This window comes from Atractosteus spatula, chromosome 13, assembly GCF_055471065.1.
Source record: "Atractosteus spatula isolate fAtrSpa1 chromosome 13, fAtrSpa1.hap1, whole genome shotgun sequence".
Taxonomy (NCBI): domain Eukaryota; kingdom Metazoa; phylum Chordata; class Actinopteri; order Semionotiformes; family Lepisosteidae; genus Atractosteus; species Atractosteus spatula.
The window spans coordinates 6502141-6518685 of record NC_142718.1 but is presented as its reverse complement, the minus strand read 5'-3'; the positions used below and the strand labels follow the sequence as shown (position 1 = coordinate 6518685).

Below are 16545 nucleotides of genomic sequence, written 5' to 3'. Positions count from 1 at the left end.
ACCACAGAAAGGTCCCTGTCTCTTTAAGACACGGGGAGGCGGGGCCCCGAGACGGGCTGCAGCCAATGACGGCTCGGCGAGGGGCCATGCGGAGCCAATGGGGAGGGCGCGACGAGCGAGTCCGCTCGGGATGGCAGTCGTGGAGCCCAAACCTCCGGGCGAGCTGGCGCGGTGTGTGTGTATGTGTAGTGGCCCGGAGTTGCTCAGAGACGGGAGTGATTTAGAGGGACCAGAGGCGCAACACGCTTGGCCGTCCATGGAGTTCACAGCGCGGAGCCCCGAAAGAGCAGACCCGTCCTCATGAAGACTTGTTTTCCGGGAGAGGGAGCTCATTAAGCGACTCGCCTTTATTTTTTATTTTTATTTTTATTTTTTTGCGGGTTTGGTTTTGTTTTGTGGGGGTTTTTTTCCCCCCCCCTCTCTGACTCTCAAGTCAGGTTTGATAAAAAAAAAGAAAAAAGAGGAAAAAAAAAGCACGTTGTTGTTTTTGTTTTGGGGTCCCCTCCTCCCCCCTCTCTCTCTCTCTCTCTCTCTCCTCTCCGGAATAAAATGTCTCAGAGAGTACGGAGAAACGGTTCGCCGACTTCTAACAGTAATGCAAACTCCTCCTCCTCCTCCTCCTGCGGCGGCGGCGGCGGCGGTGTCGGCGGGGGTACCGGAGGCACCGGGGCTGCGGGAATGGGCTCGGGCAGCCGCTTGCTTCCCATGAAGGCAACGGTGCCTTTCCAGCTGAGACCCCAGCAGCAGCAGCAGCAGCAGCAGGGCAACAACAACAGCAGCAGCAGCAGCAGCCCCACGCGTAACACCAGCACCAGTGGCGGCGGCGGCGGCGAGACTGGCACACGCACGTCCTCACGCAGCAGCCGGAGCCCCACTCGCACGGCCGCCGCCTCTTCCTCCTCCTCCTCCTCCTCGTCGCGCAACAGCCCCACCGTTGGCACGCAGACCGTGGCGTCATCGCGAGGAAGCCCCACACGTGTCTCGAGTGGCGGCGGCGGCGGCGGCGGTGGCTCCGCCTCGCGGGGTAGCCCCACGCCACACGCGACGTCAGGGGCGACGGCGGCGGCGACGCGGGGCAGCCCGACCCGACCCAACAACAACAACAACAACAACAACAACAACAACAGCAACAGCCGCCACCACCGCCGCCAAGCGCACAGGCGCACTACAGCTGCGCCTCGCACCTCCCTGCCCCAGCAGCCCCCGCCGGCTCCCCGTGCCCCTCGCCCACCCAGCTGCTCTGGGTCCCGGATGCGCTGCTGCTGTCCGCCCCGGCGTCTTCGGCATCGCCCTCCTCATCCTCCTCCTCTTCTTCGTCGTCGTCGTCGTCGGGTGGGAGAGCGGCGAAGCACCACAGGACGTCCCCGGAGCACAGGAGCTCGCCCGAGAGGAAGAGCCCCAGCTCGCCCGTGTGCAAAGGTATGTCCCGCACGTACTGTACCTGCGCCCACTCGAGTGAGGTGTGTATGTGTGTGGTGGGGGGGGGGCTTTGCGCCGGTAAAATGGTGGTGTTGGGATAGCGGGGGGGGGTGAAATTAAAAATAAAGGAGAAGAAGAGACGCTTTCACTCCGCACTGCCACTGCCACCCTAGGGATGCTGCGGCTCGCCTCCTGAACCTCATGCGCTTGGGTACCAGTCGGAGGAGGCAGGGCGTCGACGCCAGCCAGCCAGCTCGGTGTGTTGACCGCGCAGCGAGGCGGTGGGGATGCGCCGCCTTTGTCCCGAGGTCTGTGGCTGCAGCGTTTGAGCGCATCGTTTCCACCCCTCCCGGTGGCCACACGGCGCCCTGGTCCGGCATGGCCGTTATTTTCCCAGCGCGCTAGTGAAACTGCAAGCTCCCCCTCTTTCCATTGTGGTGGTACCCAAGCGATCTTCTGCGAGCGCCGCCTTGCAGATGGCTAGAGCAAAAACAAACATATGGTGATTTAATCTCAGGCTTTTGCGGCTCCTCCCCCCCCATAAGAGCTTGCTTTGCCAGAGCCTGGAAGAGCTTATTACTCTTATTTTTGTTTTGTAAGCATGCAGCGGGGAGCTTTGTGAGCCGGTGATCTTGAATGGATGGATCTCGCCGGCCTGATCGCCCTCTTCGTTGCCTGGTTGGCAGCTGGGGTGGGCAGGAGGGGATCGGTGCCCGCTGGTCATCGCTGGCGTGTCCGGGCAAGGCTCCGGCGCCGGGCCTGAAAGCTTGAGGCCGGTGCGCGGTGCGATCTCCCTGGTTTTGACCAGGGTGGGAGTTTCTGAAAAGCTCTCGATTCCCTCAACTGGTTCTGAAGGAGCCGGCGTGTGGAAGAATCTCTCTTAGCAAAGCATTTGTCTGCGAATGTTTGCTTGTGTCCACCTATTTTACTGTAAAGCACATGCATGCATCTGGTGGAGGTGCAGTGCAACTTTTGTTTTCTATACTAAAGCAGCAGGTACGTGGGTGAGACTCCCTTGGCACTGAACTTTGATCCCTTTTTAGGTGGTCGAAGCCACTCGCTGTTGTACCGGTTATACTTGTGGAACAGACTGCCAGTGTTCTGTCTTTGTGAAAACGTCTGAAACTCTGCTCAAAAATGGCCAACAAGCTTGAAACATCCAGCGCCTAGTCTTGGTTTTAAAGTGATCTTGAAGGCTGTAAAATCTGTTATGGCAGATGGATTTTTTTTGTCTTTCCATGGGGAAACCTGATGATCGCTGCTTGCTAAAAATGTGTACTCATACTGTACATAAGATAAGATCACTTTATTGGCCATATACAATTTCTTGTATTAGGAATTTGTCTTTTCGCATACCCCAGCTTGCTCTCCATGAGACACACAGACAGGGAGAGAGAAGCTTGGGGTCAGAGTGCAGGGTCAGCCATTCTACAGCGCCCCTAGAGCAGTTGGGGTTAAGGGTCTTGCTCAGGGGCCCAACGGAGTAGGATTCCTCTGCCGGCTGTGGGATTTGAACCGGCAACCTTCCAGCCACAGCCACAGAGCCACTGCTCCACCCAGTAGTACTGGGCTTGATTATTCTCTGGTGATTAGCTGTAGGAGCAGGTCACGTGAAATATTCCCCTGACCTTTTTCGTTTTCCAATCGTCTGGAAGCTGGAATCTCAGACCTATTGGTTTTATCAACATGATTTTTTCCAGGAATACTGACCAGTTACTAAAAATGATCATAAACATTGGATACAGAACACTGGCCAGAATTACAGATGGCCTACGGTAGCTGTCTCTTGGAAAGTTTCTGAAATATGAGTCTTATAATCTTCTTATTATTGTTGGAATAGCCAGCAGGATCTTAAATCGCTTTTTCTGCCCCATTGAAGTCTCCTTTTGCAGTGGGAGTCTGGTCTGTGAGCACAGACACATGGAAGGGATAGAAATGTTTGTCTGACACTAAAACAAACATCACGTCGCATGTAATCTTATTTTAGAACCTAGTCTCTTTGGTCCTACAAGGAAATAATCAAATATTGCACAGGCTTGGAAGAATAAGTTTCCTGCTGTACTTTTTTATTGCTAAAATCCTTAAGCATTCCTGATAATATTTCCTTGGGAAGTACCACAAGGAAGAGCCTGCCCCACCCCCTTTCACAGGTAAAATAAAGATTCCTGTAAGTGTTTTGCAGGATGCAGCAGTTTCAGGAACACATAACGATTGTGACAACACAATATTGCAAGATTTATGTATGTATGCTGTGAAAGGTTTTGTAGCAGTTATGCAGGAAGTCAAGAACATATTTCATTATCTTTGGACAAGCTTTGAGCTCCTGTTTAGCATGTAAATTTTGAGCTTATTTTAATAAATTATCTCAAATAACATTTTAGAATATGGAAAATGCATTTCTGCAGGTGTTCAGTATCATGCATAAAACATGTATATGTATTATTGTAAGAATAATACTTTTTCTAACAAGGTTTTATAGTTCATTCAACTCAAAGCTTTTGATTAGAAGATATGTGGTTTTGTATTGTGTGCATTATTAATCCTCGTTATACATGCATATAACACTGGCAAATATTAACACATTAGCATGTAAATACTGTTTGGACACTTGTCTGGCTTTGCTGTTTTGCTTGTTGAGCAGTAAAAAATACAACATTCTGTGTATGAGCACGTGCATTTTAACAAAGTCTCACAGGTATACATTCAATTCCTTCTTGCTTTTTAAAAGTATATGGCACAACTATACTGTTATTTTAGGGTGTTTGTTTAACTTCAGGTTGGTATCTCAGTTCATCAGTGTCCGTTTTACACAAAGCCCACTGCCTTGATGGCACTTTGTTCTTGATTGCTCAAGCTGAACTAATAGAACATGTTGGAACAGTTTTCAAGACAATTAACACAAACACAAAAACTGACTCTTCATCTGGGAAACAGTTCACACATGACTGGTTATCGCAAAATGTAAAAACGTGCACCAGCTGGATTCAGTAAGGGTTGAAGTGTTGTGGGAGCGTAGGACAAACTACACAGCCGTGTTGCTGAAGCCGATACCCTGGCTGGATAAGATCCTCAGATCAATTAGCTACTAACTACCAATCAGGCAAAATGGCCTCCTCTCATCTGTAACTTTTCTCATATTTTCACTCCACTTCAGGTCTTTAAATACATTCTCTGAACATGATTGCCCTGCCTCTGCTTCAGTCTATTAATAAGTACTGCCTTTGAGGAAATGGAAGTTTTGCAACTTATCAATTTTTGTATTAAATGTTGCCTGTGCTTAAAAAGGTGAATGGAAGGAATTATGGGTTGAGCACAGAAGAGTACTTCCTGTTAGAGCTGTAAAGCAGGACACAGTATCCAGTAGCCAGAGATTTATGATGAAAATACTCATTAGCCCAGTAATGCCAGCAATTAATAATAGTCCTTTATTAGGTATGGACTACTATCTGACTGTGGTGTCCACTGCATAGTACAGAAATGTTGCAAAGCTGACTTTGTGCTGCTTTTTTTATATATTCAGATTTTGAAAATATACAAAATGGAAAGCAATGTTTTTATTTTGTGTGAGATATACAGTGTGTGTACTGTATAACCAGAGTTTGAAGATTTGTTGTTGTTTTTTTAATTAAGTAGTGCTGTATTTCTAAAATCAAAATGACATAAAGGATCCTTGTGCGATTATACTTGTGCAAAACAGAAAGGTTGTTTTGGCCTTTGAATGAACAGTTTTAGGTTTGTGTTGAACACGGGTATAAGTGAAGCTGCTGAGCTTGAGCTTACCTAGGCTTTAAATATCTGTTCGATTGGCGAACCAGGCGGTATTTAAAATGTTCTGCTTGCTTGTCTGCAAAATGAATAAAAGAAACTGTGGTGGATAGAAAGAAAACTTTTTTTTTTAAATGACGTACAGTATCTGAAATCTGATCATTTGAGCACTTGAAGTAATCATGGGAACTAATTTAAATTCAAGAGAACATGTTTCTGAAGAGCTTTCCTTTGTCTTCATGGATAACCTTCCGTGCTTAATCCTGTATACGGCCCACATGGGAACCAAACCATTTGTTTTGCTGTCTTTAATTTTAGGAGTCATTTGCAACAGTTGGAGTAATGACCTATATCTTCTGAACAATGTATGCAATGTTAAAAATAGAATCAAGATAAAAGACAGTACAACTTAATTTTTAGTCTTTTCAAATAATATAGACTGATGATGAGAATTCCAATTAATTTTCAACTGGGATGTTTTTATATACTGTTGATATTCATAAGCCCCCTCAGGTCCTATATTGGCTAAACTGTAAAAGGTTACAGGAAGTAGATTTCCTCTCATTTTTTCATTGAGTTCTATTGATTTAATTTTCTGTAGTGCTTGCAGGCCTAGCCAGGCAACAGCAGCAGGGAAGTCGGGCGATGAATGATGCCCTTGTTGACCTGGGTGGGGTTTCTGTGGCGTTTTCAAACTTGCACAAGGCCGGTGAAGGGCTGCTCAGCTTTATTTCTTCCAGCGAGCAATGACGTCTGAAATTAAAATGTGAGAAATCGTGAGAAGGAGGAAGCCTTCTGTGCTCTGAGTTTGATGAAATCTCCGAAGCTTGCAACATGACATGCTCTCATACTTGTGTGTCCTTCTTTGACTTTGTGTATTTGTTAGGTGGTGAATAGCCTGATCTGTTTCCCTTGGCTTAAGTCAGTTTTTTCATTGAGGGATGCAACTGAGACTGCTGAACTAAAATATTAACAGTCCCCCTCTAAATCAGTAGCTTCCATGTGGTTGAACAGCTCACGATTTGTACATTGAAGCCAGAGGTTGTGGGTTAGGACATGCCGATAGATACCGGTATGTGTTAATGAGCAGTGTTGTGCTATCATATTAAATTATGAACAGAAGTTTAGGACTATTACCCAGTTGTGTTGAACTCCTTGTAAATTCATTTAAGTATTGGATTGGGGGATCTATTTCCTTCAGCAAGGTATTGAATTCAGTGTTTTCTGCTGCTTTGTCCAATACCATTAAGCTCAAGGAGCATTTGGTAGAAAATGTAATGCCTTAACAGCAGGCATTTAGTACAGCTTGCTACAGCGATTAAGGTAGGCAACAGGTTCTCTGGAATACAGTGGAAAGCATAAGTATTGGGACAGTAAGGTGATATCCTCTTAATCTCACAAATCGCTGGGAAGATGTAGTGTTCTGTATAAAGTCTGATTTATTCCTCTTTTTATGCACTCCAGTTTTAGAACTGCGTCCTCCCAAGCCCAGCAGCTCTATTGACTTGGAGGTCTTCATGCACAATCCCACAGATGGTAGCTTGCACCATTGTATCTTCAGACAAGCTCGGACACTGCAGTTCCTCTCAGACCGAGCAGGATTACTGTTACAACAACTCCTCACCGGATATCTGCAGTGTCTCTGAGGCCTTTGTTTTTACCGTGCTTTGGAATTACATAAGTAGATAGTAAAATTTGCCCTTTTGGTTACGTCTGAATATGTGTAGTATAGTTAGACGGATCGAAAAAACGATTTTAGTAATTATTGCAGTCCAGTATGATTGAAAGTATTAGTTCCAATGTAATTAAGACTTTGCTACAGTATTTCATTTATGTAGTAAGTTGTGTGCATTGTGCCAATTGATTTACCTACTTGGCAGATTTCCGTGTTGTTTTTAAACATTAAATATAACATATATTTATATTTCTGTATAAATATACAGAAATATAAATATGTTCAGTTCAGTGTGTTTTAAAAAGTGAAATCAAAATGATACCCATTTAAGAAGCCGTAATGCATGTCCTGCATTTTAGCCTTGCATGGATGGGGGGGGGGGGAGTTTGTCAAACGTGGAAAGGAAACCACTGCAGGCAGTCCTTCAGCTGGTTCCTAGTGATGAAAGAAGCTGAGGCAGGGCCGAACTTCATCATGGAAAACAGGAACATCTCCCAGGGAATCCGGAGTGCTTCAGCGTGATAACAGGGATTATCCTCCCAAGTGCTTTTCTCAGATCTGTAAACTTTGAGCACATTGCAGTAACACAGCAGCAATTCAGCAATAACTGATCGTACAGAACAAATGGCTGTTTTGAGTGCCAGAGGAATGACATTTGGAAAACTGGCTGTCAACCATTTGATTTTGTCTAAGTGATAAGCTTCATTCCCTTGTCCAGTAATGACCCAGCTTCCTACAGTTTTATCCGGGAGTAGATAATCTTTATTTTAAAAAAAAAAGATTAGGGTTCCATTGCTGTTGGCTTAATCTAGCTGCAGAATGTCAGCTAAAAATGTAGAGGGAAACATTATGTTTAAATATAGTGTTGTGGTGAACTGATAGTGGCAGTTATTTTGTGTGCTTTTCAGTATTGTTTTTTATTTTAAAGCGGCTGAATTTGCATATGTAGGGTTACAGGGTATTTGTGAAAGAACAAGTGTTATAATAGCTTTTTCCTGCTGTTATAAAATGCACTTTTGAAACGGTTGTTGTGAATGTACTGTATGTTACCAGGGAGGCCGTATTTTCCTTGTATGGCACAATGAAATCAGGGAAGTCTTGTGAAATGTGAAAAGAAACGCTTTCTACTCCTAGGTATTTATACATTAATTGAATCTAAGGATTGAAAAGCAATCTAGATCAAAACAGATTTTAGAATTTGATATTCATTTCTGTATTTTCAGTTGCACACGAATCGGTGTGTTTTGTCTTCCATCCCTCACTAATGACCTTTGGGTCTGGCAAGTCTGTATTTGCCATTAAGTGCTGATAACTGTTTCGATGTGTTTGTTGCAGTTGAAAAAGAGAAAAGAAAACATTTCCATAGATGCTGGCAGGAATCCACACGAACAGAGCCTTCCCACAAGAGGCCAGATTCCTCTTCCTGTACGGTGCTGAGAATTTATCCCCCCATGTTTTCCATTTTTTCGTGTGGGTATGAAGGAGGATTGGATACCTATTTTTAAGCCCAATAATTCATCCGTTTTCTAACAGTTTCGTACAATTCAGGGTTGCAGGGGGGCCAGAGCCTATCCTGGCCAGCAATGGAGACAAGGCAGGATACACTCTGGATAGGACACCTGTCCATCACAGGGCAGACAGTCAAACACAGACACGCACACACTCACGCCAGGGCCAGTTTCCCCAGAACACAACTAACATACCGATATGTCCAGAGCACCTGGAGGAAACCCAGGCGAAACATGGACAGCACATCCAAATGCCACACTGATAGCACCCAGGGTCCGAAAGTGACCCCAGCTCCCCGTCGTGCGAGACAGCAATGCTGACCACTGCACGGCCCCTTACAAACAAAACAAATGGTTCATGCATCCAGGTAGTTCCGAAGTAGCTGAGGATGAGTCCGGAGCCTGCAAATGTGAATCTCCACTTTGCTGCGCACTGGTATTGGTCCAGCATTAATTAATTAAAGGCTTTTTAGGGTATCCTGAGGTGCTCTGAGAATTTGGTACAGCCGTCCTTCGGCTGAGACGATAAACCGAGGTCCTGACTCTCTGTGGTCATTAAAAATCCCAGGGTGTTTCTCGAAAAGAGTAGGGGTGTAACCCTGGCGTCCTGGACAAATTTCCCATTGGCCCTCACCAATCATGGCCTCCTAATAATCCCCATCTATGAATTGGCTTCATTACTCTGCTCTCCTCCCCACTGATAGCTAATGTGTGGTGAGTGTACTGACACACTGTGGCTGCTGTCACATCATCCAGGTGGGGCTGCAATTGGTGGTGGTGGAGGGGAGTCCCCATTACCTGTAAAGCGCTTTGAGTGGAGTGTCCAGAAAAGCGCTGTATGTGTGTAAGCCATTATTATTAATTAATTATTATTACTCCGGGTAGCATGCTGGCAGGGACTGAGGCTGCCTGTTTTTTTACCCCTGTGGAGCATTACATTGGTGAGAGCAAAGAAGAAAAAAAAATACAAATCTGAAAGTTGCTTTTATTATCCTGTAAATGCACATTTTGTTTTGTTCCCACAGTGCAAGTTCTCTCCAGAACGTTTCTTTCCAGATTTCTGACTTTTCCACTTCTGTTTGAGCTGATGTAATATTTGGAACTTGTCTGTACTTATTATATCAGTTCTAATGCAGTAATAGCTATGAAATAGAAGCACTCGTCTGTGTAAAATGGATAGTGGAGCTGTATTAAACTATTACTGCATTGAAGCCATGTCTTTGCCGTCTTATTACACCCAAATAGTGCCTTCCAACACTGGTGTTTTCTATTCCTTAATTGTGTTCTCCTTAGAAGTCTTGCTTTTCAAACATCTCAATCTCAATAAATACAGTCTAAGCATACTGTATAAATGCAATTAATTTGTCATTTGCTTACTTTGATTGAAAACGTACACTGTATCTAGGGTGATCATATTTTCAAGAGCACTTTGAGATGGAATGGGTTGTAAGTTTTCCCTTTAAATCAAAGAAACCAATTTGGAATTTGCCAAGATTATTACTGGTGTCTAATTGCAGTGCTTGACAGACTGAGTAAAATAGCACATCAGCTTCTGTGATTTGTATAGATTGCAAGTGAGCAAATTGTATTAACCATCTAGAGATCGATGGAGATTTTGATTCATATTTCTTTGCAGTCGCAACTAGAACCAACATTATTCTTTAGAAATATCTCTTCTCTCGTTTTTTTTTCCTGACCGAAAGCACAGATATAAGTTCTCACAAAGCCCGTTACTTGCTCTGGTCTCTGGGACAGATGCGACTTCCTTTTTTCTGTTTCTGTGTTCGATTAGACTTGCTGTGCTCCAGCGAGCTGGGCTTGGGCGGTGTGGTGTGTCTTGGAGCTGATCCTCTCTTTCCCATTATTCCAAATTGTGTGATGGTACATGTGACATATTGTGGTATCTGTACAATTAAATCATTGATAAAAAACAACAACACATAAAGAAATAAATATTAGTGTTTGATAATTACCCATTAAAGCTTTAACATTTTGATGAAACAACAAGTGTGTGTTTAAGAAGCTGGTTGCTATGTTTTAGTAAATTTCATTTTTTTTAGAACCAGGGCTATATATACAAACCGCATCCCACTCAATGGGGTTTTGTTTGTCTGGTGGGGTTACAGGCTGTACCCTTTTATCCATATAGTTATAAAGCTGGGTAGACTGGAGCAAGTGGGGTGAAGTACCTGACTCAAGGGTCTAGCATGAGCGTCAGTAGCAGAGATTTGAACTCACAACCTGCCAGTTATGAGTCCAGCAGCTAGCCCACTACGCTAAAGCCCCCAGCCTCCAGTTCATCTAGATCAGTAATTAAAATGAAAGAAGAGAAGAGCCTGACTGGTTGATCATTCATATACAGTAATTTAAACTTCTTTTCATTGACACGGGACTAGGAATCAGTACATTTAGTTATGCTTCATTGTATGTCTAAAGTGACCAGGACTTGAATGTTTTTACTATACAAAGGTTATTTCGTAAACGACGCGTGTTCTTCATAACTGGTTTTTGCTCATGTTTTTTTCCCTCATGAAGAGTAAAATAGTGTTTAAAAGATAGTCGAACGTGGAGCAATAAATTTAATTTTGACTTTAAAAGTTTAATGTTTACTGCTGCTTGGATGAAAATATGAAATAGTACATGTACAAGCCTGTTCTTTCCATGATGTTCAAATTAAAGGCCTTGGATTATTATATACTATTATATAATTATATTATATACTAAGGGATCTTGGATTATTCAGGGTCTGTGGAGATTGAAGAAGACAAGGCAAATGGTCAGTATGGAACAAGATGCAGTGATTGCTCTACTGTACTAAAACCCCACTCCCTCTGTGTCAAGTTTCAGGTCCTTGTTTCCAAGAGCTCATTTCTTTTGACAAGTCCAGATGATAAGTGTTTGCTTGTTAGATGGCCTAGTGCTCTTGGTATTACAACACCTATCCCTGACCCATTTTCCCTTTAAAAATGTTTGGACAAGATGGATTACTAACCCCACAGCTGTTTGCAGTTGAGCTAGTCACTAGATAGGAGCTGTGTCTGATTGCCTTTGAAAGCTGTCACATTATTCCTGTCAGATGTGAAATATCATTACAAGTTTTACAATGTTATCTTGTTTGCCAAAGAACAGTCTGTATACAGACTGAAAATGCTGACTAAAACCAAAATCAGCTCAAAACTAAGAATAACTTGGCTTAAAAAAAATACAGTTGTTTTTTACATGAATGCTCTGTTGGCAAAGAGGTCTTAACCTTAAAATATAATCCTTAAATTATTAAGATTTTCAGAAAATGTTTGCAAACAAAGCACCAGAAAAGATCAGGTCCACATGAGTTTAATTCCTTGTAAATTCACAATCCAAGGCCCATCATTTAAACAAGCTACACATGTAGAGGCAATGGGAGAATTATAGTTTCCCCAAAGAAAGGGCCATTGATACTGATTGCACCTCAGGTTGAAATGCATTTCTAAGGGGTGACGTGCAAAACCCAAGAAATGAGAAACGGCAGTTGGGGTTTTAATCTTAATTGGCACTATCTGGGCTCTTATTTTTTCTTTCAGACTTTAACAAACCTAAATAATTCGTTGTAGTTTCTTCTAGCCGTTTAGACAATGAGGCATCTATTCCACTCTTCTAGATCAGATGTCACGTCTGGTAAACCTGCAGGCTTTTGACTTCAGGCTGAAGCTGAAAAGAGAAATTTGAAATCACAAGTTCATTTTTAAAGATAGATTGTATAAACTTTTAATTTTTTTTTTTTAATGCAGGACCTACCAATACTTCTGTGTGTCTGTGATGCTGAGAAAAGTCTAAGATACAGTAGGTTGATGAAACAATGATAAGCTGCTGGTTAAATTGAGAAACAACCAAGCTGAAATGTGAGGAGGCAATTAAAATGTGTTGGTTAACTCCCTCTTTCCACATATGGCTGTCCTCACAGCATCGTCTTGTGGTTGTTATTGTACATAGATTAAAAAGCTTAAGTATGCATTCTTGGGAAATTAGATGTGGTAATGGAACTACTTAGTGATATTTCCTTCAGAGCTGATGCACTACAATGTCTGAGCCAGCACACGCAAACTGTGTCATTCTCTTCCCTGTCTTCAGATGAAACGATTGGCACTGTTTCCTAATGTGTCCGAGTCCCTTTTCTTAGCCAGACCTTCAGCTCTACTAATAAGACTCATGTTGAGTTTAGGTCCTAATGTCTTATTTATTAAGTAAAAAATTATCTGCTGTGCTCATGCGTAGCATCATAGGGATGTCATCCTCTATGAAATCTGCATGGAGTTGAATTCTCCTCAGACATGAGGTCCAGCCTTTTGGCATAGTGAAATTCACTGCTATCTGAGGCATCTGCTGTATGGTTTGGAGCTGGGAAGTTCCTCCCCGAACACGAGTTAATCTTGCCAGGGGCAGAACTGTGCATGCCATTCTTCATTAATAATAGTAATATATTAATATAAATACACTGCTACGTTTTAGTTCTGTATTTTTTAGATGTTCTCAAGCGAGTATCACAAGACATTAGCAACATCTGGAGAGAACGTGTTGAAGAGGTGAAGAGACAACAGAGACGACAGTGGGGTCAATTATTGTCTCCACAAATATTGCTCCAATAAGATTTTAATTTACATAACAGTGTGAGCAACGCAACAGAATTCAGGTTCTTGAAAACTCAATGACCATACTCTATAGTAGGTTTAATTTTTATTAATGAGGCTTTTGATAAGATTGCAGAGAATCATTGGATGTGAAAACATGAAAGCACAACCAACAGCTGTGATTGTGATAACCTGGAAGGGGGAATGGATGATCTCATGGGCCAACTGCTAAGAAGAGGTAGTGTGAAAACGAAAAGGCCGGGATGTACCCTGCTTCCTGGCCACGGCATGCTGGGATAGGCTTCGGCTCATCCGAGACCCTGAGTTGGAATAAGTGGTTAGAAGAAGGAAGGATGGATGGATTTGATACTGGTGGATTGTTTTCTGCACTTTACTTATTCCACCCACCACCTCCACACACGGAAAAAATGTATAGCGATAAAATAGCATGAGTTTCATGAGTGCTATTGTCTCCGTTATTGTTTCATTGTTCGGGGGGAGAGTTGAGGCGGAGAAAGGGTTAAACGTTTCAATCTGTGGAGTGAGAAAGAAGCTCTCCTCATGCTGTGAGCGCTCCAGTCTTCTTCTTTGCACAAGACGGTGAGTAATACCAAGAGCAGGGTGCATTGTTTTACACGCATCTGTAAAACCGAAGAAGGCCAGACAGATTAAAAGAAATACTTGAGTGCAGCACAGTCGGCCAGAAAGGGAGAGTGGAGTAGGCTTGGATTTCTTGTTTTTTTTTTTACCCAAGAGCAGGAAAAAGGGTGGAAATTAATCTAAACAGATGAGACCTTTGCAGTACGGTTCTCTTGCATGTGCATGAGGTAAATGAGAGGAAGATTTTTTTTTAATACTTTTTTTTTTCTGACAAAATGAAGGAGACTTGAAGACCGTCTTAACTGGCAGGGGTGGAAGACTGTCCTGGCCTGTGAGCATCTTGCCTGTCCCCGATTGTCTGAGCTTTTATGAATGAAGGTTAATAGAAGGGGGGGCAGTTTTGCCTTATCTTTGTAGTTGGATGAATTTCTCACACAACTGAGCAATAAATGCAACCAATTATTTATTGTCCAAACAATTATAGGTTAGATGTAACTGAAAACAGTTTGATCAAATTTGGAAAAAATGCCATACTTTGAAATGCTATTTTTTTTTTAAATCAAAGCACTGAAGAGAGATTTTGGGCGGTTTTTAGCGTAGCTTTCTTTAATATTGATATAGTTAAACTCTTTGAGCACTGTTTTTCAGCTATGGTACTGCAGGTCACTATTTGCCTCTCCCTTTTTCTTGTGTTAGTGTGGCAAAACAGTATACGTGATTACAAAATACTGAGAACCGAGAGTGTTCTTTACCATTTTCAGTAAAGGTCAGACATAGGCCAGCAGTTTTTTTCCCCATAGGCTTTTATCAAATGGAAAATTCACAAATTTAGTACCTGTTCTCTAAAAGACTGTATTATTGTTTTCTTAAATCCAATTTTAATACCAGAAGGTAAAACGAAATGCAAAATAAAAAAATGCTGATTTTAAAAACTCTTGCTTATTAACTGACATTTGCTGAGTGAAACCTAATGTTTTTAGGGAATTTCTTCTCTGTAAATTGACAAAATTGCTGTTTCTTTTTCCTCTCTGGAATTACTATGTATTTTCAGCATCAATAACCTGTTTGCTATAGCTGTGACTAGTGCTATGATTACTGCTGCCTCTGTTATTATTGCTGCAGCAGAGGTCTGTGGTATTAATTTTAATGACTCCAACCGTTTGCCACGATGTGCACATTTAATTAGGTCATCGAATAAAACAACTGTCATTTCCTCTTGTCTCTGCACAGCCCAACATGTGAAGACATCTTTTTGTGAGAGAATGAGCAACTTTTGCACTCTCATTGCAGTTGTATGTCATTCAGTGTCTGTTTCACATAGTGTTTCTCAGGCTGGGCTAGTGCACCATGTACCTCTCCATCTCAGTGGCTTTCTCAAATGGAGGAAAGACCATTGGAGTGTTTTTGTCAAAAGGTGGTGATTTCTGTACATCTTCAGCAGCTGGATATCAAGATTTTAGACTGCTCTTTTTCAAGAGCAAATTAGTACCGGTTTATTTAACTACTGTTAGGAAAAAGTTGGCATGAAGAGAGATCATGACATTAATTACAGGAAATCTTGATTTGTAGATATTCGTGTACAGTGATACTTTAATGTGATATAAAATTACTTTGATGGCTTCTCTTACCTAAGATAGGCATCTGATCTCTATGGACCCAATTGCCAAGTGTTGTTTGTGGTTTTGTAAGTAAAATTTTATAAGAACATTTTGCGGTTCAAGTAAAAGTGAAAAGTTAACTAAAAGAACCTTTAAAAAGTTAGGCCTAGTTGGGCACTAGCTTTATAAGAATATATCCAAAAATTAATTTGTGTGCTATATTATTTTATTTGGAGGAGGGTAATTGATTACTGTCATTTTCAAAATGATTATATTATTCATTACCATTACCAGAAAACAGTCAGTTTATACAGTGAATTATATTTGTAGTCCTGAATATTATGGGGATTTTTACAGTTGGTTGTTTTTTTTAGAATTCTGTGGTAATTTGTAAATATTCATTGTACAATTTTTAAAAAAATGAAAATTGCTGGTTGGGTGTTACATCCATATAGTCTTAAGATCTAACACCATGCCCTAAATTACCCACACACACTTTTAGAATGTATATATCTATAATATCTGTTAATGTCATTTTTTAAATTTTACAGTGAATTACTGAAGCAATGTAGCAGAGAATGGTTTTGATATTATCACATTGTGTGTAAAACCAGTATAGCAACTGATCAACTGTAGTCATTGTAACCAGATAGAAGGAATTACTGGAGCCTAAGTGTTAGTATCTCAGACACAAGGTAATTTCTGTAAAAATAAATGGCAGTGTCATTTGACTACAGTTTTGCAGTTGCCCTTGTCTAATTTTAGATTTTTTTTTAAATCTGTGACTTGTCTGAATCTGTTAATCAAAGAATGTCTCCTGCAAGCAAGGTATATAACTACATAGAGCGGTCTTTGGGATTCTCTTTATCACCCGTATAACACTGTTCTAGTTTATAGCCCTCACACATTGTGGTTCAGAAGGCAAGCACGATATGCAGCATCACTGTGGTCAGGCTTACTGTGCTGGGGTTTTTGAAAACCACTTTGCGTTGTTTCCCAAAATTGAACAAAATAAGTTGCATTTATTCTTTAATTATTACATCATTAAACCTTTGTTGTGACTATCTAATCTTTTAGAAATCTGCCAGGAACAGAACTGCCCAGCATCTGAACATTGGAACAAACAAATGAGAGGCCCATCAGCCCAGTGGCCTCATCTGTTTCTGTTGCTCTGCAGTCCTATGGCTGGTACTGGGAACATCCCCCTAGTGCGAAATCCCTCTGGAAAGGAAAGGGATGCCCAATTCGTTTATGAGCTGTCTCAGTGAGCTTCTTGATCGCAGATTCAAGTCAGGTCATATCGCTGATCAACTCTTGACCAGGTATCCCTAAGAGGGACTCGCTAACTGGCCACTTCTGGGGGGGAAAAAAATTCT

The 16545-nt window shown here is 42.1% G+C and overlaps 1 protein-coding gene across 1 annotated transcript in view; it reads left to right on the top strand.

Annotated features, from left to right (window-relative positions):
• Positions 1-351: 351 nt before the first annotated feature.
• fam117bb (family with sequence similarity 117 member Bb) overlaps positions 352-16545 on the top strand; it is a 115003-nt gene continuing 98809 nt past the window's right edge. The window contains 2 exon segments of the mRNA XM_088931449.1: positions 352-1293; positions 1296-1419. Of these exon segments, the coding sequence (XP_088787575.1) occupies positions 550-1293; positions 1296-1419 (868 nt within the window). The 5' untranslated portion in view covers positions 352-549.